The 26,229-nt window shown below is 50.8% G+C and overlaps 1 protein-coding gene across 1 annotated transcript in view; it reads left to right on the plus strand.

Annotated features, from left to right (window-relative positions):
- Nucleotides 1-26,229, plus strand: part of NRG2 (neuregulin 2) — a gene marked incomplete at both ends in the record, with an annotated part of 155,102 nt that overhangs the window by 88,037 nt on the left and 40,836 nt on the right. The window contains 3 exons of the mRNA XM_084215654.1: nt 10,118-10,289; nt 22,207-22,325; nt 25,923-25,988. Of these exons, the coding sequence (XP_084071780.1) occupies nt 10,118-10,289; nt 22,207-22,325; nt 25,923-25,988 (357 nt within the window). The remainder of the gene's footprint in view (nt 1-10,117; nt 10,290-22,206; nt 22,326-25,922; nt 25,989-26,229) is intronic.

Genomic DNA, 26,229 nt, shown 5'->3' on the forward strand with positions numbered 1-26,229 from the left:
GGGGCCACCAGACCCTCTGCTGCTGCCTTGAGAGGCTCCCTGGAACAGAGGCTAGGCAGTGCTAAAGGAATAAAGTAGGGATTCATTAAAAGGCCTTCAAAGGAGGCACCTTGGGCAGTGCAAGAGCCCAGCTGTGGCTACACCCAAGATGGACAGTGGGGCACGACTTTTCACACTTTTAAAAGTTTTGGTCCATTTAAATACTGGGGCTAATTGTCCAATAACAGCTCCAGGTTATGCAGTCCCATCCTCCCAGTTTGCTCTCCTCAATTCATTGCTGTTTGCACTTTTTGGGCCTGAAGCTGCAGTGGTGTCCTTGGTTCTGGGGCTGGAAAAGGATTGTTCTGTCTGACTGAACCGTGAAGAGAACTTGCTAACACTTTATATAAAGTTCAGAATTATATACCAATGCAGTACAAAATCTGGAAAATATGAAAAATGTAGTACAGAATCTGGAAAATATGAAAGCTAAAACTTAAGGCATCACTGCAGTGAGGGGTTCTGTGGTTCCTGCTCTTCCTGACCTCAGACCTCACACCTCGTTAGTTATCCCCCTGTGTGGTGCTGCTTCCATTGGAGTACAATGGAATTGAGGGAGCAGGACAGGGATCCCCAGCAGTGCTGTGCTGCCTGGGTGCAGCCCTGTCCTTCCCTTGCACACCTGGCTGTGATGGGCTCAGGGTTGGGCAGGGAGGGACAGCTTTGGGTGGCAAACCCTGCGCCTCGCTCAGAGATTCAGTCGTGTTCTCCTGTTTGCAGTGCCCATGTCCTGATTTCCCTGAAGGACCTGGTGTGTGTGTCTGGGCTCTGCTGTACCACACACTGCAGGTTTTCCTGAGTCATAGAATCATCACAGAATCCCAGAGTGGTTCAGGTTGGGGGGAACCTTGGAGACCATCTCATCCCAAGCCCCAGCCAGGGCAGGGACACCTTCCACTGTCCCAGGCTGCTCCAAGCCCCATTCAACCTGGCCTTGGACACTGCCAGGGATGGAGCAGCCACAGCTGCTCTGGGCACCCTGTGCCATGCCACCTTCACAGGGAACAATTTCTCTCTGCAATGCTCCCACCAGTCCATGATGGGCTGTCTGCTGTCCTCCCAAGCCTGGAGAGCCCAGGTGGTGCAGGCAGTCCCTGTCAGAGGAATTTCAGCTCCCCTCTAACTGAGCTCTTCTCCTCTGTGTTTTAAAGCAACAGTCCTGTGATTCATAGAGCTGTAAAACATGCAGTAGGGTTTTTTTCATCCCTTTCTAGAACCAATGGCATTCCACTAATGGTCATTTGCATCTGCAAATTCTTCCCTGTAATCTGAAAGCTTTTAGCCTTTAGCCATGACGTAAGGGGTCTATATATGGTTTCATGTACAGATTTCATAATAAACATTTAATGAAATGAGGGTTTTTTCTGCTAACCTAGATTGTTTTGTCTCCTGGGGTGAGTTTTTCAATCACTTTCCTTTGGTGATTGAAAGATGATGGATGCCACCCGGGTCTTTACCAGGGTTCTAGGGCAAGTAATTTGTGCTTAGTGCTCAGTGACTGGAACAAAGGATTAATGTATTTTAGAGTTTTGTATGCTTGGGGTAATTTCTTTGTTGGCTGGGGCTGGACTGGCAGTCCACAAAGCATGGGTGGGCAATTTTTCTAGCTGATTGTGAAGATAGAGATAAAGCTATATTTTATGAATTGCTGTTTCCAAGGTCATCTGGAAATTGAGCACTTCATAAAACATATCTTTGTTCAAAGATATATTTGATTATATAAAATATGATCCCAGAATCAATTGGGTACAAACAAGATGTTGCCTTTAGGGTTGAAAACACATTGTTAGAGGCATGAAGAGCAGAAATTGTCGCTGCTGTCTTTGTGTGGCTATTGTTTTTGGTCTTAATAGGAACAGAATGAATGACATTTTTCCACCAGACCACTTATGCTCAACTATACCTCCAGGACAACTTCCTGGCCAAAAATATTCAAAACAAACAAACACAATAGCAATTCTACTCCAATTACATTGTTTGCAAACCAGCTAGTGTTCATAGAGTACTAGGTTTGGCAAATCCAAGCTCTTCAGCCCCTGGATTTTAATATTGGGTATTAGCATGTGCATGCCTTGGTGGTGTTGTGCTTTTCAGGTGGGTGTTTGTGCATGGGCACCTCCAGTACTGTGGCACAGCCCAGTTATCTTAACAATTTGGGTATTGGGAAGACAACCCTGCCCTGTGACCAGCTGCTCATTGATTTCAATGGAGCTGGGATTTCAGCCCCAGGCTCTGCACCAAATCATACACCAATTTCAAAACTTTCACTGGAAAGAAGAATAACTGGATTTTTAACTGTGGGAAAGACAGAGAAGGAGGAATTTATCAGTTGCTCTTAAATATAAGTGGGGCCAGAATTTGTAAGAGGAGAGGGGAATTTCTGGCTTTGTGGCACATTTTCATAGAATCATTAGGGTTGGAAAGGATCTCTAAGATCCAATGGTTTGAGTTGCCAGAGGGATCCTATAGTGAGCAAACCTAAATCAACAAACTTGTCTTGTATCTTCTCAGTCAATTTTGTTTGGTAATGGGAATGGTCATGAAAATAGAGATTGCTGTAACTCTCAATTTAAATAGATTTTTAATTTTTTTTTTTTTAATTATAATGGTGCTGTAGATTGGTGTTGTAGTCACTTCTTCTCCCTGAGACAGAAGGCTACAGGAACTTAGTTAAAGGAAAAGAAACTTGTGTGTTAGGGGAGGTGTGGGGCATGTAGGGAGGAATAATGCATTTGTCCTGGCATCAGCAAAGTGCTTTCCATGCTCCATTCCAGCCCCAAATCCACAGATATCAAATCTTTTCAGCATCTTCACCCTTGCAGTCCTCTGTGCCTTTTCCAGCAGTGTCTGTTCTGTGTGAGGCAGCTGAGGGTGTCCTCAGCAGACCCTGCAGCACCTGGAGAGGAGTGGCTCCTGCATTGTCTCACCTGCATCTCCAGCTCCCAGAGCAGGACCTCTCCCAGAACAGAGATGAGCCTCTGACTGCTGGAATACCTCAGTGGGAGAGGCATGGCAGCAAGGACAGCCCCCCTGTCCCTGGAGGGCTTTGGGATATTAACCCTTGCTGTTCTCTGCAGCTACTGCACAGGTAGTCCCTCGGAGGTGAGGTGTAAATGTCCCAGGTGAGCCACGGGGTCCAGTGCTGGCTCCTGCCTTGGAGTCCCTGCCCTCTGAGGGTGGGGAGGCCCTGGCACAGGCTGCCCAGAGAAGCTGTGGCTGCCCCATCCCTGGAAGTGTCCAAGGCCAGGTTAAATGGGACTTGGAGCAGCCTGAGATAGAGGAAGGTGTCCCTGCCCATGGGATGAGCTTTAAGGTCCCTCCCAACCCAAACCACTCTAAGGTTCCATGACTCCATGATCACTATTCCTGGAGAAACATGGCTATTTGTTGATTTAAAGGTCAAACAGTGGTTACAGCAAAATGCTGTCCCTTGGAAATTTAAATTTGTCGTTGTTGTTTACCTGTCACGTGCCCCTGCTCAGCACACCGAGATCTGAGGCAGCGGCTACAAAGACTGCCGTGAGAATGTCTGACCATGCTTTGCCATAAACTGAGACATAAGTTGCCTGAAGTATAAATCATATTACAGATATTATATTATGTTTAATCCTCTGGGTTTGGAGCCTGTAGTTACGCACTGGGGGTCGAGGCTGGCATGGGACGATGTGTCAGTGTCACACCGAGGTTCTGTCCCGCAGGCTCTGGGCTGTGTGTGGTCTGTGTCCACCCATGCAGTAAAGCCAGGGTTGTTCTACAGCTTCACTCAGATCCAGCCCTGTTACCTCCAGGGGCGTTGGAGGGTCACAGACTCTGAGGAGTCCTCCTGACACTGCCACCAAGGAGCTGAGTCCCCTCAGAGCTCTGGCTGTGCACGCCACAGCCTGCCTGGGGCACAGCAGGGACTGCCTTTTGTCCCCTCCATGAAAACCTGGGGAAAAGGAGGACAAACACCGAGTGTGTTGTGAGTTTCTTCCAAGCAGATCCCATGTTTCCATTCCTTCTGGCAGGAGGGAGCTTTCCTCAGAGTGGGTCCCTTCTTTGACAGGTTGGCATTTGCAGCCAGTATTGAAACAAAGTCCAGGGGACCAGGAGCTGCTGCTGAGCTTCAGGCTTGGCTCTTTGTCAAATAAAGGCCAAAGTAAACCCAAAGGAGCAAAGGAGCATCACCTCTGATTAAAACTGGAGCCTGTGGGACTGCATCAGGCAAGAAGTGAGATGTATCACAGTGGGGAGAGGGCTGACCCCCAAGAGGTGTCCCAGCCTGTGTGGTGGTGTGCCAGGAACACGTGTCCTTACTTTGCAGTAGAGATGACAGAAATGGGGAAAATTCCTTTCAGTTAGCAATCGTCATCTTGGCAAATGTTTGTGATTGAATTTGGAGCAAGTTGGGGCTGCAAAACAGATCCTATGGAAAGATGAATGCTGTAATTTTCCATGTTAGTGGATGTTGAAATACTCCCATCTGAGGCACCTCTCCAGAAGGGGTTTAGGGACCAGCAGCCTTTGAGACCTGACTCAGCTGGGTTTCATGTCTCCAGGTCTTGTCCTTCAGTGAGGCTTGGAAGCCTCAAGGACTGTGCCTGGAGCATCCTTTGGTGTCTGGGTTCCTGTGGGGAGAGCTGGGAGCTCAGACCCATGGAGACACCTCTGCATCTGCAGCTTCTCCAGCCTAGCACAGGAGCCCAGTGCAAGCATCAGTGTGGAAGGGCTGTGCTGAGACCAAGGGCTGGGGCAGGCTGAGAAGCACAGCTCCTTTCCAAGAGATCACCTGTGCACCTTCCTTCCCCCAGCTCTGGCACAGGGGGTGTCCTGACCTGGGGACATTGTGTGGGAAGCCATGGCTCGGATACAGGCACATCAAGGATCACCTGTGAGTTTGCAGCTTTTAACTCTCCTTGAATCTCTTCCATTCCCATGAGAAAGCATTTTCCAGCTTCCCTTTTCCATGCCCAAGGGAATTCAAGCTCAGTTGCCTTTTTCCTCAGCTGCTCAGAGACACAGAAGGATCCTGTGCTCCCAGGCCTCCAGATCCACCTACCTAAACACTGCCAGCCTCCATGTGCCAGGCAGTGTGGGGCAGCCTCCCACTGCAGCCCCTGGGGGAGGCCAGATGAGAAATCCCATCTGCTCATGCCATCAGTCATCCCAGATCCCAGATGGGTCTGTGTGGAGCATCCCCACGGCTCGGGAAGCAGAGCCTGTGGCTGGAATTGCTCCTGGAGCACCTTTCCCAGGCTGGCTGCTCCTGCCTTTTGCTGCTGAGGGGTTGTTTGTGTAGGATGCTCCGTGGGTGGGATGTGGTTTTGTCACCGCTCCATTGTTGGACTCTGTTTGGGCACTCTGCCCGAGGATGATTAATGATGTTTTGAGTTGAGGCTCTGAGGTGCTTGCAGGCATACTGCAGGTACCAGAAGTGAAAGAGGTGTTGTTATCATCAAGGTACTTCAGTGTTATATCAAGTGTAATCAGAAGTGAATTAATTAAAGCGGTGTGTACATGTGAGTCCTTTTATGGTGGATGTTCAAACGACTCGTGTCGTTCAGAGCTCAGCGTTTCAGACTTTTGTAACCCTCTCCTCTCTGTGAGAAGGCAGAGGGTGCCAGGACTGCTATCAGAGGACAAAACTCTCCTGCAAAGGTCTTTTTGTCAAATGTGGCCCTTAAAACAATTTAGGAAATTGTGTGCATTTGTCCATCCTGGCTCTGGCACGTTTCAGGGTTAATCTTTACAGCTCAACAGCTAGTGTAGGATGGGGTCTAGTGGTTGCTTGGGTTTCATCTGACCTTGGAGTGAGCAAAAATCCGTAGAAAAATTGTATTTATTGTTGGTCTCAGCTCTACCAGGATTAAACTTGCTTTTTGCAGCACGACATACCCTTGACGTGGTTGTCACTTAGAAAAATTGCCTGGAAATGCATCTGGCTCTTCTGTCCAGCAGCTCAGGCACTGTGAGGCTGGTGATGCTCCACCCCACAGAGAGGAGACACAAATGGGGATGGAGGAGGGGCTGACAGGATTGCCAGGTGACCAGAGATACAGAGATTCAGTCTGACAAGCAGAGCCAAACCCTTCTTTTTTCATGTCCAAACCCCCTGTTTTGGTCAACTTGGCAGCAGTGGGGGCTGAGCTGGGGGTACTGCCAGCCCAGCTGTGGAGGAGAGCACAGCTGGCAGGGCTGTTCCATGGGCAGCAGAAAGTGAGGAGCTGAAACTGCAGCTTCAGCTCAGCCTGCTCCAGGGTGAGGGGTGACCTGGGTGACCCTGGGCCCGTGGTTTGGTCTGACAGAAGCTGCACTGGCCCCACCTGTGGGGGGAGGCTGGGAAGCTGGGAATGGATGGAAACATAATGGATCAGACCTGGACCCTGCCTGGCACACATCTAAAGCTGTTTGCCCAGGATAGTGTGCTGTTTTGATATGTGTGAAGCTAGTGACTTTGTTTTTCCAGCATGCATGTATCAAACAAGGAGGAGATAAAAATGACCCCAAAGGCTCAGAGCACTAAGAAGAAAGGGGGGCACTCAAAATCAACCCTCTGATCTTTTTGAACTAAACTCATGTTTTTCTGAGCTGCAACTCTGTGATTTGGACAGGGCAGAGATGGGAAATGGGTCAAAAAGCTGAAAGTGTACCCAAATGTAGAACTTTTACATACTCCAGCATTAGCACTCCATGTGCTGCTCTGGCCTCTCAAGCTACTTTAGTTTACTGCTAGAGAAGGTTGAAAGGTGATTCAGTCATAGTTTACATGTACCTAAAAAGGGAAGGGGTTTCTGCTTGCTAGATGGGATTCAGATTTAACAGAGAAAGGCAGAGATCTCTTGGCTGGAATCCAAAGTTAGAGAAGTTCAGACTATGAATAAGAACTGCAGTTTAAACTTTTTACGAGTGAAAACCAGAGGAAAGTCTTTGTCTGGAATTAAGCAGAGTCATCAGCACTGAATGGCTCTAAATGAAGATTTCTCTGTTTTTCTGAAAGCAGCAGGAATTATGAAGTGAGGCTTTCCAGCCCATCCCAGAAAGCAAGGCCAGGCTTCCCTTTTGCCCAGAGCAAGGCTCTGGATGCTGTTTCCCAGGCTTGGGGCTCTGCCTGCTCTTCCCACGCTGCTGTCCAAGCACAAGCCCTGCTGCAGCACAGCAGAAAGGGCACAGATGTGTCAGGGAGCACAGCTCTGCCTCTTTGTGCACAGCCCTTTTCCCAGACACAGTCCAGAATATTTTGGGATTGGATTCCCCTCTCACTGCTCTGATTCAGCTGGGGGATTGCAGTCCATGGAGTCCATGAAGTGTGGCCTGGAGCTGAATACACTGTCTCTTTCCCTGCTGTAGTGAGACACCAAACATGTAGACTGGGGTGGGAAGATGTTCTCCTCCCTTTTTCTGGGCAGGACTCTCTGCTGGAGGGGTGGGTTGCTCTGTGTGTGTGTCAGCTCCTTGGTTTTTTTGGATCTGCCTGCCTAGGAATGTTCTGTAATCATCACTGGTGGCATGTGCAGAGTTTTAGGTGAGACATGATTCATGCTGGTGGGGAGATCATGGAGAGTTCTTTGCTTGTTCTTGGCCCTCATCTTCCACAGGCTGCAGGTTCCTGGGGCTTGCTCTGCTCTTGCCAGCATTTTGGTGGAGAGGGGCAGGGCTGACACACCTTTTCCCCAGCAGTTTCCAGTTTCTCTTCCACTCAAGGTGATGGTAGCACACAGAACTATGGAAAGGAGACGAGAATATTCTCTCATGCCCCAGGACTCAGCTGTTATATCAGTTTTAACCCCAGTTGAACTTCTTTACATCCTACTACTGATTCTAGCTTATAAAATACTGAAATACTTCACACCTGTGGCTCCTCAGAAATGAGACAAGAGTTGTCCCTTCCTGACTGGTATCTCAGTCCAACTTAACCCATATTATGTCCATATGCTGCCTGCTTCATAATTCTGCAGACCACCAGGCTGGAAATAAAGCAAGGCCAATGCAGCCATGCCAAGGTCAGGACCTTCCCTGTGGTGAAGGTGTATGGATAATGTTGGCATGGGACAGGGTGACCTCGGGGTACAATAGGAGCTAACTGACACACACATTCAGACAGAATAAATATTTGAGAGTCTATTTCTCTATTCCCCAAAATGACCCCTATAAAAGCAAGGTCCTGTTTACCTTCCTGGCTCTCTGTGCAGTGTTCTGAGAAGAGACCTTCTCCCTTCACTGCCTTCCAGCTCTTCTGGGCAGCCCATTTCCAGGCAAGGATCAGGGATGTGGGCATCACAGAACCCATGGCACCTTGGATTTTCTCAGAATTCCTAAAGTTTGGTGAAAGCTGAGATAATTTCTGGTCAGAAGGCTCTGTTTGTGCCAAAGCACAGTGACCTGGGGAGCAGTAAGAGATGTCAGTGCACAGCCTGCAGCCACTGCCTGCAGCCGACCCGATGGTTTTGTGCTGTCCCTGTCCCATCAGAACATCATGAACTGGCTTGGGTTGGATCAACCTTAAAAAAAACTTAAAACTCATCTCATCCCACTCCCTGCCATGGACAGGGACACCTTCCACTGTCCCAGGGTGCTCCAAGCCCTGTCCAGCCTGGCCTGGGACACTCGCAGGGATTCAGGGGCAGTCCCAGCTGCCAGGTCTCATGTGCCTGGGACCAGCCCACCTGCCCACCCCCAGCCCTGGGCCTGCCTTTCAGTCACTGTGAGCTTGGCTTGGCTCACTCCTGTCTCCCTGAACTGTTCCATTTCTATCCATGCTGGGATCCTTTTGATTTAGGACAATTTCGCTTCTCATTCCCCTCAAGAATATGAGAGAGCTGAGAGCTTCCTGCCTCAGGAGCATATTCCTGATGATTGCTGTGCTTTTTATTATTTTGTGTAAGATCCCTTTTGGTGAGAACAGTCTTTAAATACTATCAACCCACACTAACTTAGCTTGGCATGAAGAACTAGAGGAGACCTACAAAGGTCTGTAGAACAGTGATTGCTCTGATGAAACCCATCCAGTCCCTCAGCCTTTGAGTGCTCTGCCATTTCACAAGATCAGAATACACAAAGCAATTAGAAAGTGGTTTGTGCATATTAGAAAGAGGAAATTATCTATCAGCAGCACACCTCAGACAAGGAGAAACCATTGTTACCAATATTCTTAAGGCAAAGCCAGCAAGTTGCTGTTTCTTTTTTTAAGGTTAGCGCTGAGAAAGAAAAAGGGAGCTGGAAGAGTGCAGAGCTGTCAGTTGAAAGAAAAATTGCAAGTCTGCTAATCCTTTCTTGTCAGGTTTAATATAAAGCCTGGCAGAGATTGATAAGAAGTGTCTCCCTCTCTGTCTGATGTTCCAGGTGCATGGTAAAAATCACCTCTCTGAAACACCCACGTGCAGAGCCAGGCTCCAGGCTGGAGGGGCTGCTGGCCAGCTGACTCTGCTGGCACAAAACCATTTAAAATGCCAATTCTTTCACTCTTCTTCTCGCAGCCTGAAGAATGGCTGTTCCTCCTGACTCCTTACACATGCAGGATTTTCTTGCAGCCCCTCTCAGGGGCTCTTGCTGTGCTGGTGTTGAGCTGAACAAGGTCTCTGCAGCAGATTTGGAGCATCTGGGGCACAGGGGCCTGCTCCCTGTGACCTGCCTCTGCTCCCTCTGCACTAAAACATTCTGGCTGGGGCTGCTGGGGCTGTGGGACTGGCAACACACCCGTGGCAGCCACAGGGGTCGTGTAGGTGTTGATGATCTGCAGCAACAATGGCCAGGAGCAGGGAAAAAATAGTCCCTGAAGTGCTTGAGCCGGTGTGTGGTGGGAGAGCCTGGAGAGCTCAGCAGAGCTCTGCAGGGACAGGAGACACAGGGTCCTGCCTGTGTGGGCAGGGCTCTGTGGAGCCTTCAAATCTGGTCATGGGAGCCTCCAGAGCCAGGGGCTCCCTCTGTTCCCCCTGTGGGTGTTCCTGACTCCATGCTCCTTCCCTGTGTGCTGTTTTCCCTGGCAGCCCCTCTCCATCAGCCCGTGGCAGAGGGGGCAGCAGGAGGGGTTTGGGGGTTCCTCTTGTGTGTGCCCAGCTCTGAGAGGGACAGGTTTCACAGCGTCCCCTTTCTCTTTCCCCAGCTGTTCCTCCCAAACTGAAGAAACTGAAAAGCCCAAATGTCCATGTGGGTGAGAAGATTTCCCTGAAATGTGAGGCGACTGCTGGAAACCCTCAGCCATCCTACAAATGGTTTAAAGATGGCAAGGAGCTGAAGAAGAGCAAAGACATCCGGATCAAGTATGGGAATGGGAAGTAAGTATGACACAGGGCTGGCTGCCTCTGTCACTCAGGGTCTGGGGCCATCTGGGTCTGGCTGGAGGTGCTGCTGTGCTCCCCAAGTCTCTGCTGAGCAGCACTGGGGGCTCCCTCAGAGCCACAGGACCACGCTCAGCCCAGTTACCATGGCCAGGAGAGCAAGCAAGATCCCCAGAGAGCTCAGGGAGCGTGGGGAGAGGAGCAGGGCATGCAGAGGGAAGGTGCTGGGTTTGTAGAGGGGCTGTCCTGGGGTCAGGGAGGTGCTGGATACCTGAGACAGGTGTCCTGTGATGTGGGGAGGCTTTCCCTGGTAGCTGTGGGCAGCTCAGGCTGCCTGGGGTGACTCCTGCTCTGTGGTTAGGGCTGGATGCAGAGGGTACCCACAGCCAGCTGTTGCCCCATCACTCAGCAGCAGGGCTGTGGGAGGAATTGGTTTGTTCCCTCCTGAATTTAGGTGGACACAGAAGCATCTAAGGCCACTGAAAAATCACAGAATGGCAAATTAGGGCTGGAAGGGACCTCTGGAGATCATCCAGTTCAACCTCCCTGCCAAGGCAGGGTCGCCTGGAGCAGGTGACACAGGAATGTCTCCAGAGAAGGAGACTCCACACCCTCCCTGGGCAGCTGTTCCACTGTTCTGCCCCCCTCAGTGTAAAGAAGTTCTTCCCCATGTTGGGATGGAACTTTTCATGGCTTAGTTTATGTCCACTGCTCCTTGTCCTGTCGCTGGGCACTACTGAAAAGAGCCTGGCACCATCCTCTGACACCCCTGGGAGGTATTTAGTGCATGGAGGAGATCCCCTCTCAGCCTCCTCTCCTCTACACTGAGCAGGGCTGAGATGCAAGACTCACAACATCCAGTTGATCCATGTTGATATTTCTCAAGGCCCAATATTCACATGTGATGTATCCTTAAATTATTCCATAATCATGGCTGTGCGTGCATTCATGCATCCTCACCTAGCCAGCAACAGCTTGCAACTGCCTGACCCCTTGGAAAATTTGATTCTGATTCTTTGCTAACACATGTTCTGTGTGTGTGAATACAAGGTCATCATGGACTTGTTAGAGTAGCAATTTTTAAAATTAGAAGCCACTACAAATCAGTTAGAAAAATCACTCAGTGTTTGAATGGGGTGCTGCCAATTGCCCTAATTTCATTTCAGTCCTGTTGGGTTTGGTTTCAGAGTCACACCCAGGATGGTTGACCTCCATTGTTTTAATTCTGGGATTGTGGCTGTTTTGGGATGAGGCAGTGAGGTGGTCAGTGCTCCCAGGGTAACTGGGTGCTGGTCTGGGCTTGCAGGCAGCAGAGACAGGGCAGAGCTGTGCCTGCATCTCTCTGCCTCAGTAATGGGTTATTAATTACCCATTACCCATTATTAATGGGTATTAATTACTGTTGATTCTATGATTCTCAGAAGGTTGATCCATCTCTTTTTTATATTATCATAATTTAAAAACTTCTTGCTTTTATAGACAGTTATGATACACCTGGACCTAATTGGTCCTCCAATCCACACACCATCACCACTGGCTAATTAAGAAACTACTTTTTGGTAAACAATCTTTAAAACACATTCTACATGTTCACAACAACAGGTGTAGCAAGTGAAGATAAGAATTGTTTGTCATTCTTTTTTCTGATCTTCTCACAGGCTTTTCCCAGAAAGGCCTGGGAAACTTCTGTGTTGCTGCCACATCTCTCCTCTGCTGCCCTCCCTGTTTTTGGTGGCCCCTGTCAGTCTCATGGCCTTGGTTGTCTAGCAGTGGCTGCTGGGGCTGGGATGCCCTGGGGAAATGTCTGCAGCCAGGTGTGGGAATGCCCAGGGTGTTGGGGAGCACTTGGAGAGGAGCCAGCCCCAGGGCACTCAGCACTGCCCTGCTGTGCTCCCAGCTACCCCAGCCCTTCCTCCGTGCCCAGCTGTGGCAGGGTGGCATCCCACCCCAGCCATGGGGACACTCAGTCCCTGGGCCAGGGACAGGAACAAAGGGAAGGGAGTTGGTCCCCTCTCCTCAGGATGCTGCTGTCAAGTCATAATTTTGCATTTACCAGTTTCCATGGCAACATGTTGGCTCTCCAGTGAGAGGCCAAAGATGTGTGGTGCTGGAAGGGCTCCCTGCTGGCAAAACAAGCCCAAGGATTCACGTTTTAAGGAAAGCTGAGTACCTGCCTCTAAAGGTGTCTGAGACTCCCTCAGCAGCAAAGGTGTGAGCCCAAAGCATTCCCAGGATTGCTTCCCATGCCAGTTTCTGCTCCTGCTGCCATTAAAATGTGCCTGTCTTGTGCTGGTACCAGGCTGTGGAGGCTGGACTCAAGAGCTGTTGAGCAGGAACAAAAGGAAATGGCTTCAAGCTGTGCCAAGGGGGGGTTGGATATTAGGGAAAGCATCTTCACCAAAATGGAGGTCAGGCATTGGAACAGGCTGCCCAGGGAAGTGGTGGAGTGTCCAAAAACTGTGTAGAGTGTCACCTGGGGACACACTGGTGGCACTGGTTCGTTGGTGGCCTTGGCAGTGCTGGGGGAATGGCTGGCCTGGGTGATCTCAGAGGGCTTCTCCAATGAGATGGTTCTGTTCTTCTGTGGACAGTTCTGAGATGATTCCCCCTGAGTGAGCATTTGCCCCTTGTTGAGCAGTGCAGGAGCCCTTCCCTGAGAGCACCTGGGTGGGTCTGTCACACCCACCCTGGCACTGCCACCTCTGTCAGCGTTTGCTGGGCCCCAGAGCTGAAAACCTCGAGGCAGAGTGTCCCCTGGCACTGGAGCTGCCTCCCTCTGGTCTTGACTGCATGGAACAAGCCCTGAAAACCGCTCAGAGCAAGCTGAGGGCTGAGAGAGCCCTCATGACTTTGATGTCTTCATTATGCAGCTGGTGGGGCCGAGCTTAGCGGAGGGACATGTGATATGGGTGTAGAGCATTACTTCCAGAGTGTTGGGAGGGGACTCCAGGGAAGGATAAGCATCCCAAACTGTAAATCTCTGAAAGGACATCTTATTCTATAACCATTATTTTAACAATAATGGGATTTATACATCTGGCTCCACTTAGAGATAACGCTGGTCTCCAGATAATCCTCTGTGCTTCCCTTCAGCTCAGAGTGGGGATTTCAGAGGGCCAGAAATGGAGCACTGGGCAGGGACCTTCACAGGCAAGAACTCAGGCTGTGCAGGACCTGGCCAGGTGCACAGGATCATTTCTTTAGAAGTGCAATGCCTGACAGAGTTTTCAGCTGGAGCCAGGCAAAAGGAGCCCTCCAGCAAAGTGATGTCCATGGTGTTTGTTTCCCTTGGCCCCGTCAGGCCCTGGCAGAGCTGAGCCCAGCTGAAATCTGTCCCCAGCACTGAGATCTTTAGCATGCAGAGGGTTAGGATGGGAGGCAAGAACATGGTTGCCCTCTGTGATTCATTCCTGGCTTTCCTCCCTGTGTGTTTAAAGACCCTCGAGGTTTCTAACTAGAAAGTATGACTGAAGAACTTTTTTTTCATTTGGTGATTGGGTTTTTGTTTGATCTCTAGAATAGGGGATCTCTTTCCAAATAAGGGATGTATATGTTTTAAGGAGGAGAGGAGCACTTAATTGCATGTCAGCTCTTCAGCTTTTCCATCAATCATTTTCCCTCTTCTTTTTAAACTTACCGGCAAAACTTCTGGTGCCATCGGGCAGAGGAGTCAGGTTTTTTTAATGGATAAAAAGGAGGGAGGGGAACAATTCTGATTCCTCCTTTCTGAACTCCATGTTCCATCTGTAATTAGTGACAGGCTGGGGCAAGCCCGGCTTGCACAAAGGGGAAACCTCTTTAAGGTGGAAGAAATTATTGGCTGGAATTTTATCTCCATCTCCATTTAAATAAAGCACAGCTGATAGGAAACCCAGAGAAATTACCAAGAAAGAGCCTGTGCTAGTGGAAATACAGCCTGGTGAATGGCTCTCCCCCCAAGCTGCCAACGTGATGCCATTTTTGGCTGTGTGTGTCTGAGGTCTGACTGAAGCTCCCAAGAAGTTCAGGTTGGGTTTTGATTTTCTGACTATCCCAATGGTCAGGGGAAGGAAGCCAAGGGAGTTTTTGCTTGTGGAGGTGTAGAGAACCTTCCCCTCTTGAAGTCACGCTCAAGGCTCAGCCTGGGACACACAGATGTTCAGCTGGAGCCCAGGAGCCTGGGAGTCCCCGAGCTGTGCCTGTCCTTACAGCCCTTTCCCTTTGTGTGCTCTTCTACCAGGGGACACTGCTGGGGCGATGAAGGAGGCGTATCATTAGATTGGAGAGGGCTGGCAGTTCAGTTTGGGACAGGCTGACCATATGACATCCCTTGGGAGTGTTGTCCTACTTTCAGTATCACCAGGAATCCCTATTGTTAGCCTGTAAGTGGAGCCAAGGGATACCCTCCTCTCCTGTTTCTGTACAGTCGTCCCTCAGGCGATGCCACTCGAGCAGATTCATTGCTGGGGTCTTCCTTGTAGGGCTCCCAGTTGTAGATTATTCCCCACCCACAATGAATGGGGCTGTGGTCTTCCCTGTACAGCTCACTGCACTGGAATGAAGGCCAAAAAAGAAAAAAAATAATGCCAAAGCAGCAGGGGAAGGAGAGTGCCAATAAAGATAAATGATTTCCTAATTAAGCCTGGAGACAAGGAGGGGCAAAGAGGACTGTTGAAGCCTTGTGGGAGCCAGAGTGAACCCAAGCAGGCTATACCACCACTCTGGCAGGGGTCTTTGGGCTGACATTTTTAAACAAAGGAAAAAGCTCATTTGACAATGGATCTTGCAAGAGCAATTCCAGATGCCTTGAAGCAAAGGCTCTTCTCAAGCACCGGTGTTGTTATAATCACCAGGGGAGCTGCTGCCTTGCTAACTCTCACGATGGCATTATGAGCCTCCGATATTTGGGATTTGGTTTTAGCTGCTGAAGGCACTTTATTGGAGGGGGGTGTGAAGGAGAGCATCTCCTTTGTTTGTTTGCTTGTTGTTTTAGAGGAGATGATGGACATCATCTTGGCCAATGCACCTGGGACCGAACCAGGGAATTTGAGAACTGAAAGGAGAAGCAGTTGGGTCTTGAGCTCAAACAATCCACAAACTTTGCAAGTTGGGGCTCCTGAGAGAGTCAGGGAATGGACATTTAATCAAACTTGACTGCATTATAGCTGCTAACAAGTCACGGTCACTTGCTGGGCTGCTTCAGCTGATGGGCTCTGCAAACTTAGAGGTGGAAGGAGCTTTATGTGCCTGAAACTTGGTGTGGTTTCTCCAGCCATATTGGCTGCTTACAAAAACAAAATAAAAATCTCTCTCTGCAGACCTTCGCCCACTGCGGTTGCAAAATGTCCCAGATTAGGTGGAGGCCCTCCCTGAGACGTGAGCTGAAATCCCATTCATCCTGTTTAAGTTAAAATGTTTTACCTTTGGGGAGGAGGGCTGGGGTGAGGGCTGAGGCTGCTGCAGCTCAGCCAGCACAGCACATCACAGACCTGCAGGCACGAATTTGCCACGGAGCAGCCTCTGCTGAGGATCTGTGACATGTACCAGCTGCAGAAAAATGGCCTGGGGGGAAAAGGATGGCATGAGGAGACCCAGAGCTTTATCTAGAGCTCCTGCATGCCCCATGTGCGACCATGGTGCTGTTTCACAGAGGAATAGTTCCCTGCCCACGTGAAGGTGCCATCCTTTTCCCATGATGTCTGCTCCCCAAAATGCTTGTTCCTGCTGTCAGCATTTGCAGCCTGGCTCTGCTCATCTCCATTGCTGGGCTCTGTCCAGGGCTGTGCCCATGACACCTGCTCTGGGTATGGCATCTCCCTCTCCTCCCTGATTCTATATAACTCATGTGCTGTGCTTTGAAGGTCCTCTCAGGCCTTCCTCCCCACTTCTGGCAGCCCCTGAAGTTTTGGTCCTGCCTCTGATCTGCCCAGCATATCAACCTCCACCCAGTATGTGATGCACTTCCAAACTAGGACCTCTGTGCCTTCTCCCCAGCAGCACTGGCCCTCCTTTCCCTCCCTGCCACAGGGCTTGGTTGCTGGGCAGTGAGACCTGGGCATCCTGAGGGGCCTGGTCTCTGTATTGAGGTCACACACTCTTTGGGATAGTGAGGAATCTGTTCCACATTTGGCGCTGGGAAGTCCCTGGGAAGTCTTGGGACTGCTCCTGTATGAGATCACAGGAAGCAGGGAAAGAACCTGCTGGGAGCTGGCCTCAGAGCACTGCTCCAGGACCTACATTTTCCTCAAAGAAATTAAAATGCTGGCATTGGGGTTGGAGGAAGCCTTCATAGGGTGGATCAATTGCCTTGAATTCCAGGAGAAGTAATACCAAGGACCCTGCAGTGACATTGGGTCTGTGCATCAGCCAGAGCCCAAAACTCAGCTTTTACTCATTTACTGATATCACACCCTGGCAGGTGCCACAGCCTGGCCTGGCACAGAGGGCAGCAGCAGCAGCATTGCACAGGGATTTGCCTCTCAGCACAGCAGCCACAAACTCCCCTCCAGGCCCTGGTGTGGCTGTGTGTCACTGCCCCTGCTGCCCCACACCTCTTCCCACTGCCAGAGCAGCCCTGGCTGCATTGGAGCCTGCAGGGGTTGCACAAGTGACCCTGCTCTTTGGAGTGTACTTATTGATCTTGTCCCCTCCTGTTGACACTGTCCAACCCAGAAGCAGCTGGCCCTCACTCTGAGCCCAGTGTCAGTGTCAGCTCTGCAGAGTGAGGACTGGGCGAGTCTTCCTCTTAAAATCAGCCTGTCCCAAGCCTGGGCACAGAGAGACCACAGCACTGCTGAGCAGAGAAGGGGCAAATCTGCTTCTCAGGTTAGAACAGCACTTTAATGTTGGGGAACAGGGGTAGGAGAGAGCAGGCAGAGTGGGGCAGGGGATGTCTGGTCCTGTCCCCCGCCATCCCAGCAGGTCGAGCACAGAGCGGGTCAGGAGATGGTGTGAGGGGAGGAAGGGAGATAGAGAAGGGATGATGGCCAAGCTGAAAACTCCAAACCTTCCTGTCCTTACCCCTCTTATTTGATTGCTTTGCTTGAGGGCATTTCTGTCCCCTTTCCCATTTGTTCTTTCCGTAGCTGATACCGAGCTGGCCAGATGATGCTCTGGAGCACAGAAAACACTTGTTTTCCTCAAGCACTGCGAGCACAGCCGCCCTGCCCAGCTCTGCCCAGCTCTGCCCAGCTCTGCCCAGCTCTGCTGAGCACAGCTGGAGGGCAGGGAAGAGATCAGGGGGGTGTGCAAGGGACAGAATGCTCCTGTTTGCTCCTGCCCTGCTAGACATGGCTTTGCCATGGCCATCCCCACACTGCCTTTGCCTTGCAGCGATTCCCTCTGCCTGAATTAACCCACTGAGTGCTGGCCATGGTGGATGTGTCCCCCCAGAGCCCCTGGCCCAGCCAGTGGGGCTGCCCAGTGCTGGATGGCTGCTGGGCAGGGCTTGTGGGCTGTAAGCTGGATATCCTGAATCTCCTTGCCAGTCCTTAACCTGCTCTTCCAGGGCAAATGCAGCTCGGTGAGAGTGCCAGGGCAGCACGTAGGCACCAATTAAATCTCTGGCAGGATGCAAGCAGTGCATGTTACAGCAATTGCTGGCACTCCTGCTCTCAGCAATGCCAGTGTGCTTCCTGCTGCTGGCTCTCTGTGCAAACAGAGGGGAATGGAGTTAATGGGTGACCACAGCGGGGCGGCCAGTGTGTCCTTTGCAAGGGTCATGTTTGGGAATTTCCTTTTCCTAGGGTTCCAGGTGTGTTTACTATGTGCAGCGCTCTCCATTGACAATTTTGGGGCCACATATGGGGTAGTCACCAAATTCTCTTCTTCAGCTCATTCCTTGACTTCTTTGTTGCTTATGTGTTGGTTACCCTATTTTTAGAAGATTAACCAACCACTACAACAGTAGTAATCCTAGAGCTATTCTTGCCCAGAACGATGCAGAAGTGGCTGAACTCACACAGGGAGCACGGAGTCCTCAGTGTAGGTGTCACAGGGGCAGCTCATGGCAGCTGCTCTCCTGATGCCATGCTCTGACATGAATGGCTTGGTGAGGAGATGACCTGAGAAGATGGCCCCATTTCCACTTGGCAGTAGGTAAGAGGGGAAAAATGATTCAAGCTTGACCAAAGTGCTGGTGGGAACATGCCTGCTGTCATGGGAAGTTCCTCCTTGGCTCAGATGCAGGGCCTGTTTCTTCTCCTCTCGCTGCACTGGAGGCCCCAGGGCCTGAGCTCACATTTAGATGTCTAAATTACAGCCGATGAGGACACCCTTCCCAGCCAGAATTTGCCAGGATCTTTGTGTAGGTCCTGGCCAAGGGCTGATCTCCCTGTTTCCCATTGTAGTCTGGAGATTGGCACTGAAGAGGGTGATTTACTCATCCCTCCAAACTGCCCTCTGGGGGACTCTTTTCTCTTGGCCAGAAAGGTATTTTGGGGGATCTTCTTTTGGCCAGGCTGAAGGTCTCCTTGTGAATCCTATCCCTCAGAGCTTGCAGACAGCATATTCCCCGTGGCTCATCCCTCCACTGGCACTACAGGAGATAATTAGTGCGTGGCTAAGTCATATGTGCTGAGGGTCAGGCAAGACAATGAGGCACATTTTCCCCTGGAGTAAAGAGATGTCAACAGAGTTGCACTGCAGCGAAATGATGGGATCTGTCAGTGACCCTGGCCCTTTCACTGAGCAAACAGCCCGGGGCAGAGCCTTCCTCCAGAAGAATGGCATGGTCTGGCAGCCAGGCACCCTTGTGAACGCACACGTGGGGCTCTCCCAGGGCTGCTGTCCCCAGGAGCCTTCCTCCCACACTCCTGGGCCCAGAGTAACTCCTTGGAGGCCACTCCTTGGTGTGCCTGTGAAATCAGCCCTCAGGAGAGCAGAGTACCTGCCCCCGGGGACAGCACGGGGAGGAGCACGGCTCGGAAAAGATGATTTCCAACGGAGTTTTGGGATTTTTCAGGAGCGCTTGGAGATAGTAAAATAGAGCAAAACCAGAGTGGTCACCCTTGGCACACACAGATCAGGTGAGGACTTGTCCCTTTGACATCCTTCAGCTTAGTTCTTCCAATTCTTCTATCCATGTTAGTTAAAAGTCCCATGGTTAGTGCTTTGAAGCAAGGCATCTCTGGCTGTTTCAGTGCTTCTTGGAATGGAGGAATTCTCTTTGCATGTATGCTCCACATGAAAGCTGATCCATATCTCAAACCTTCATCTCCTTTCCCCCCAGTCTGTCACCAGACATTATACAGCACAGTGTGGAGACCAGGAGGGGACACACCATTGGCCTGGGCATTGAAAAGCAAGAAAAAGCTCTTGATTTTTCAAGGGGATCTTCCAGTCCAGGATAATTTCAACAAACTGTGATGGCAAAAATAAGCTCTTTTGACAGTACAAGTCTTGTGCATTAAAACAAAGTGATCCCCTTTGGTTTCACCTTGATATTGCTGTGCTCCAAATGCCAACATCACTCTTTATTCTGCTTACATGCCTCTCCAGTTTCAGGTAAAAGACCAAATGTCTCTCACCCTGTTGTTGGAGCTGAGTCTGTCAAGTGTGGCTCCTTTTGTGCCACTCCCTAACTCCTGTCTTTGGGACTGACACCCCCTTATCTGTAAAAGATCACATACCTGGGTGATATTCTAATGCAGCAGTGGATTTTTCCAGTTGCTCCACCGGGTGAAAAGCGCTGTGGACTGAGATTGCCGTGCAGCCCATGATCACTGGAACATCTGTGCTCTGGCAGCTGAAGGCAGCGTGTCCATTGATGCTCTCAGCTCTGCCCTGGCAGGGAGCCCCAGCGTGCTGATGTGCCAGGGTGGTGTTTTCTATGGACTCTGAGTTAGAGCCTTGCTCTTCCAAGCTGCTTTCAGCATGTGCTGCCTGCGCTGCAGCCTGGTTTGTGAAACAAATGGTGTATTCTGGCAGAGAGGGTTGAGACAGCTGGGAGAAAGTAATGGCTGGCCTGGGAGCAGTCTTGGAGTTGCCTTCTGGAGGCATCTGGCTCTTTTGATGAGCATTTCCACACCTTCCTCTGTGGTGCTCCTGGACAAGGTGCAGCAGCCCCCATCAGGCACCCTTTGTCCGTCCCAGCAAGGTGCAGGAGCCAACAGGCACAGGGCAGCAGCAGGCACTGGATGCCCTTAAATGTCCTCAAATGCCTCTCTCTCGTGCGTTACCTGACTCCAGAGGCAGCACAGCAGTGAGGGCCACCCTGCCCAGGGCTGTCACAGGCTGTGCTCAGAGAACACTCAGAGGAGGGTGTTGTGCTGGGAGTCAAGGCAGAATCACCCCTCTTATTTAGGCTCCCATGTTGGAATGCGTTGCACAAATGGATTAGGGGAGACCTACAGTCAGAGGGATTCAGGAGGTCTTTGCATACTGTCAACATCCATTTAGAAATTGCTCCACATGTGGCCCCAGCTCATGCAATTGAGCCCTTGACCGCATCCTGTAAAACAGGGCAGCGCCTGTTTCCTGGGAGCTCTACCAAGTCGTCTCCAAGTGCTTTTAATTTACTAATATAACTAGTGAGATGTTCCTGCTGCGTCCTTGCGCCGTGCCTCCCAGGAGAACAGCTTGTCAGGGTGTTAAAAAGATGCCAGTGTGCTTCTGTGAAGGGCTTCCTATGGACAATGATTTGCACATCCCAAAGAAAAGTCCTTCTCGGATGACACGTGTAACATTGCAGCTATGTCCGAGGCTAATGATTATTTTCCACATAAATGGAATTATATTTGCCTTCAGCAACATTGGCCACTGGGACCTCTTTCTAAAGCTGGCAGCGCTTCCAAGTCTCTAAATAAAGTGACACAGACCTGAGGTAAAAGCTTGGGGTAGAAAGCAGAGATGTTCTCACGAGAAGAGCAGACAGAGTGGGTTTTGATAAGATGGCTAAAATGGAAGAAAACGTTGTAAACCAGAGGGTCTCATGTGGGAGTCCCACTGCGGTCTCATGAGTGGCACTCAGTGTGTGTTGAAGGCTCCTACAGATCCCTGTTAAACTGGGCAACAAAAGGTTTTGCCTGTTAGTCAGAGCCATCCCAGAGAATGAGTCATAGCCAGTGGGAAAGGCGATGCTCCTTCCCGCAGCGCCGCAGAGCTCTGCCGCAGAGCTCTCCCTCTCCCGTGGAGGGGCAGCTCGGGCTGGGAGGTGGCATGGGCTGGGAGGTGGCATGGGCTGGGAGGTGGCACTGTCTGGGAGGTGGCACTGTCTGGGAGGTGGCATGGGCTGGGAGGTGACAGGGGCAGTTGTCACACCCACCCTCTCCTGCTCTTTCTAGGCACATCTGGCTGCTCAAGATGAGTGTGTGCAGCTCAGCCACACATGTCTGTAGTCCACTGGAGTGTGGATTTGGGGGACACGAGGAGCTTGCCCTTTTTTTAGGTTGAGCTGAAGCTGTCAGTGATATGTCCAGGGCAAACCCCAGGGAGTGGATGTGCAGGGTGGCGAGGGGTGAGTCCCCCTGGGTGCTGTGGGTGTTTGTGCTGAGTGTGTGGCACTGCTGGATGCAGCTGGTGGAGTGCTGACTGCTCAGCATCCCTGCTGAGGAAGGTGCAGAACAGGCATCTCCCTCCCACATCTCTGTCTGGCAGGCAGATCCCACTGTCCATCAGTAAATTGGCTTTTTTCCAGTGTGGAAAGCCTGTGCTGGAGTACTGGGACTCTGGGCCTCAGCTCCTCACGAGACTTTCTGTGTGAATGAGAGCAGGTGTCAGACCAAACCACACAACTGGGAGATGTTCACCTAGCAAATCTTGGGGAGGGACTTGTCCAAATCCTATCCAGCCTGGAGTGCCTCTTCAGCAAGCTCAGGTTGCCCATCCTGTCAAGCAGGGGTGACCCTCCAGGCAGCATCCCTGGGCCAGGAATGGTTGTCACTTCATGAGGTTGGTCAGCAATCGAGTAAGAAATGTCTGCTGTACTTTTCAACAGAAAGATTTCCAGACTGCAGTTCAACAAGGTGAAGCTGGAAGATGCTGGGGAGTACAGCTGCGAAGCCGAGAACGTTTTAGGGAAAGACACCGCAAAAGGCAGCCTGAATGTGAAAAGTGGTAAGTGAAGAAGCCAGCAAATGTCTCAAGCTGTCTGCCATTCCACAGAAAGGTTCTGCACATGGTCTGTCTTGCATTTTGTTTCATGCTTTCAGGATATCGAGTAAAACAATCTTGGGAGATAAGAAAAATGCAGCTTAGCATAAATGTTTATCTTTGTTATCTGTCACTGGCAATGTGGTTAATTTACATTTTAAATAAACTTACAGTCTATGTATTTTTTTTTTTTTAAAAAGGGGTAAGGAGGAAAGAAAGCTGGTGGGCTTGATGTTTTCATTTTTTAAAGAATTTCTGAGAAGCAAAACTCACCAGAAGACAAGTAGTTAGACCATAGCTTTGTGATGAGTGAAGTTGCTTCTGGTTTTCATCCTAGAATGTGTGCTCCATCTCTTAGAGCTCAGCGGATGGAGTCTGAGGTTAGGTGGTTTTATTATTATCTTGGTCATAATAATTATATTGCTTAACACGATGGTTTGGATGCACCCTCCGGCTCAGAAAGTCCCTACAGTGGCTGCCAGAAGCTGGGAGGGCACAGCTGGGAGGGGGTGACTGTATTTCCTAAGCTCTTCCTCCTGCCATTCACAAGGGCACTGTGGCAGCCTGGGCTGTGAGCTGGGCTCTGCCTCTGGGCTCTGCAGCCCTTTGCTGGGATCCAGGTTTTTGTTCTCCTCCCAGTGTGAGGGAAGGTAGCTTTCTGCTGCTGCTTTCTGGCAGTGTTTTCTCTCTCAGCCTCAGCGTGTTTGCCATCCTGAATCTTTTGTTCCGTGAAGCTGCAGCATCACACGGCCTCCCCCTGCCCGCTCAGTCCCAGTGCTGGCAGGGTCTGCGGGAGGGCCACCCTTGCTCACACCTCCCTGCCTCCATCCTCTGTGTCTGTGAATCCAGCCCTGCTGCTCTGCTGGGTTTATTTCCAATTCTGATAGGAAAGGTGTCCCGAGTAAGAAACTGAGGCAGTGCTCTCCTTTTTTATTTCTTGCCTCGCTCTCTGGCTGTCCCGCGCCACGTAAACTGCTCCTGTGTGATGGGAGCTGCATGTGCAACCTCCCTTCCCCATGTGCAGCCATCAGAGCCCTGTCTGCCTCCTCTGCTGCCCCCTCCCCAGCACCAGCACCCCTCCCACAAGAGGAGGAGTGTGGCTGAGCAGTGCCTGCTGCAGGGCCCTGACCTGCACATCTGGGGAATGCACAGCTGGGAAATGCACAGCTGGGAAATGCAGAGCAGGGAAATGCACAGCAGGGAAATGCACAGCTGGGAAATGCACAGCAGGGAAATGCACATCTGGGGAATGCACTCCAGGGAAATGCACACCTGGTAAATGCACATCTGTTAAATGCACAGCAGGGAAATACACAGCTGGTAAATGCACAGCAGGGAAATGCACATCTGGGGAATGCATAGCTGGTAAATGCACAGCAGGGAAATGCACAGCTGGGAAATGCACTCCAGGGAAATGCACAGCTGGAAAATGCACATCTGGGAAATGCACAGCAGGGAAATGCACATCTGGGAAATGCACAGCAGGGAAATGCACAGCTGAGAAATGCACAGCTGGTAAATGCACAGCAGGGAAATGCACAGCAGGGAAATGCACAGCTGGTAAATGCACATCTGGTAAATGCACAGCTGGGAAATGCACAGCTGGGAAATGCACAGCAGGGAAATGCACAGCTGGGAAATGCACAGCTGAGAAATGCACAGCAGGGAATGCACAGCAGGGAAATGCACAGCTGGGAAATGCACAGCTGGCCACTGCAGGGCAGCCAGCACCTGCCAGGGGTCGGCTCTCCCTGCTCAGGAAGCCCCCCTGTGTGCCAAGGACCCTCCCAGCAGGGATGGTCCCTCCTGAGCTGCCCAGAAAAGTGTTAAGAGCTGAAAACCCACGAAAGGCATGCAGGGATCTCACTGTCAGTCTGGTGGGCTCCCTGCCTGGCTGATCCATGCTCTCAGCTGCCTTGCCACTCTGCCCTTGGCTCACTGCTCAGCTGCAGGCACACCTTGCTGCTCTTTGCAGACCACCTGCCAGGGCAGCAGGGCTAGCTGAGCCCCTGCCAGGACAGCCCAGGTGATGCTGATCCCTGGAGCCTTTTGTGGCCCTGTCACCCCCTTTTTCACCCCTTTTTTCCCCTCCTTCCTCCCCTGGAGCTCCCCAGAGTTAAGCAGCAGTCCCTGGTATGCAGCCAGGTGCTCTCCTGGAGTGTTCTCTCCCCTCACTGCTGGCCTTCCTGGGGCCTTGTGAGCTCTCCTCACTTCTGCAAGCTCCAAGTTCTGTGACACCTTTCAGTATGAAACTCCTCAGGGCACCTGAAGCCACACATGTGTTGCTCCCTGTTTCTTCTTCCCCAGGATCCTTAGCACTGATCCTGTTGTGGTTTCCATTGCAGAGTGCTCTTTGCTCTATTCCAATACCCCCTTTCAGTTTCACAAAAGCAGCGTTTCAGCCACACAGATCTGCTGCAAGTCACCAAAACCACCACATCTTTAGAGAGAGTGGCTGCAGAGCAGAGACCCCTTGGCACTTAGAAAATACCCCTCAGCCAAACCCTCACCTCACCCCTCCTCTACAATTCCAGCATTTCCACAAAACTCCCAGCTCAGAAATAAATGCTTTTGCATTGAGAAACTTTGTGAGGGTGTTAATTTCTGAGGAAATGCTTCTGGACTTAGTCAAAATATACTGCAATATATTGCAGATTTTATGACTTTGAAGTAAATCAGATGCTTTCTTAGAAAAATATCCCATTTCCCAGTTCTCATGATTGAATAGTCTAATGTTGATATGACATGGCCATGAGGCCACAGCTGAGGTGTGACTGTTTCAGATTCTTTTTTTCCTCTAAAAATTTCTAGGCATCTCCTCAACTGCCCTGCCCCTTATCAAACACTGCAGAGAAAATCAAGTTGTACAAAAATTGTTTCTGTTTCTGGCTCTTTGTGGTGGTCCCAGCCCAGGCTCCTGGGGCTTCCTCCTTTGTGCATCCAGAGGGTGTGAGGGGCCTCTCCAAAGGTGCTGGTGCTGCCAGCAGGGTTGAGAAGAGCATTCTGTGGCCATTGGGGTTCCCAGTATCCCGGTGCATAAAGAGGAAATCACTCCCTGTGCTTGTCTCCCCTAATACCTGGGGTCCTTCCTTCATCTGCTTCCTGTTCCTCCAGCTCTTGCACGAGCATCAATTTGTGCTGCAGAACCTCAGGTGGGGTGGAGGCTCTTCAGAAAATCCCACCTTCTCTCAAACTCCACCTTTTCCCCACTACCACGTCCTGCCATCCCACCTTGGCACTCTTGTGGCCTTCAGGGCTAAGAAAACCTCCCACATTTTCACTCCTCTCCTGCCAGGTGAGCCATCTCTGCCTCTTGGTGGTGACACGAGGCCCTTCACAGCGAGGGGACACGGTGCCCTGTGCCATCCCCTGCAGGGACACTCCTTGTCCTGCCTCTGCCACCCCAATCCCTGCCCCAGAGCAGCACCAACACCTTGGCAGCCCCAGCCTGTGCCCCCCTGCAGCACCTGCCCCTCTGCTCCTCCCCACAGTAGCTAAGCCCACCCTGCTCTGCTCCAAAGAGACATTTTGTTCACTACTTTCTTACCTTAATTTCCCCAGGAACAACGAAAGCACCACAAGTCTTACCAGCCTCAGAAACTAAAATAGTTGTTATGGAAGAAGAGTGTAAGTACCTCTCCCCCACTCCCCCCATACAGCTGCTTTCCCCTAATTTGTTTGCTGTTATGAGACATTTTGCATAAATGCTTTGTTGCCTCTTGGAATCCTCATTAATCACTCCTTCTGTCTGATTTTTTTCCAAAGCCACTGGTCTTTCTTTCTGTAGATCTTTTTTTAAAAAAATCTGATTTATATTGCTGGTGTCTATCTTGGAGAGGGAGAACTTGATCACTATTGCAATGGCAGC

Source organism: Fringilla coelebs, assembly GCF_963513975.1.
Source record: "Fringilla coelebs genome assembly, chromosome: 15".
NCBI classification, from domain to species: Eukaryota; Metazoa; Chordata; class Aves; order Passeriformes; family Fringillidae; genus Fringilla; species Fringilla coelebs.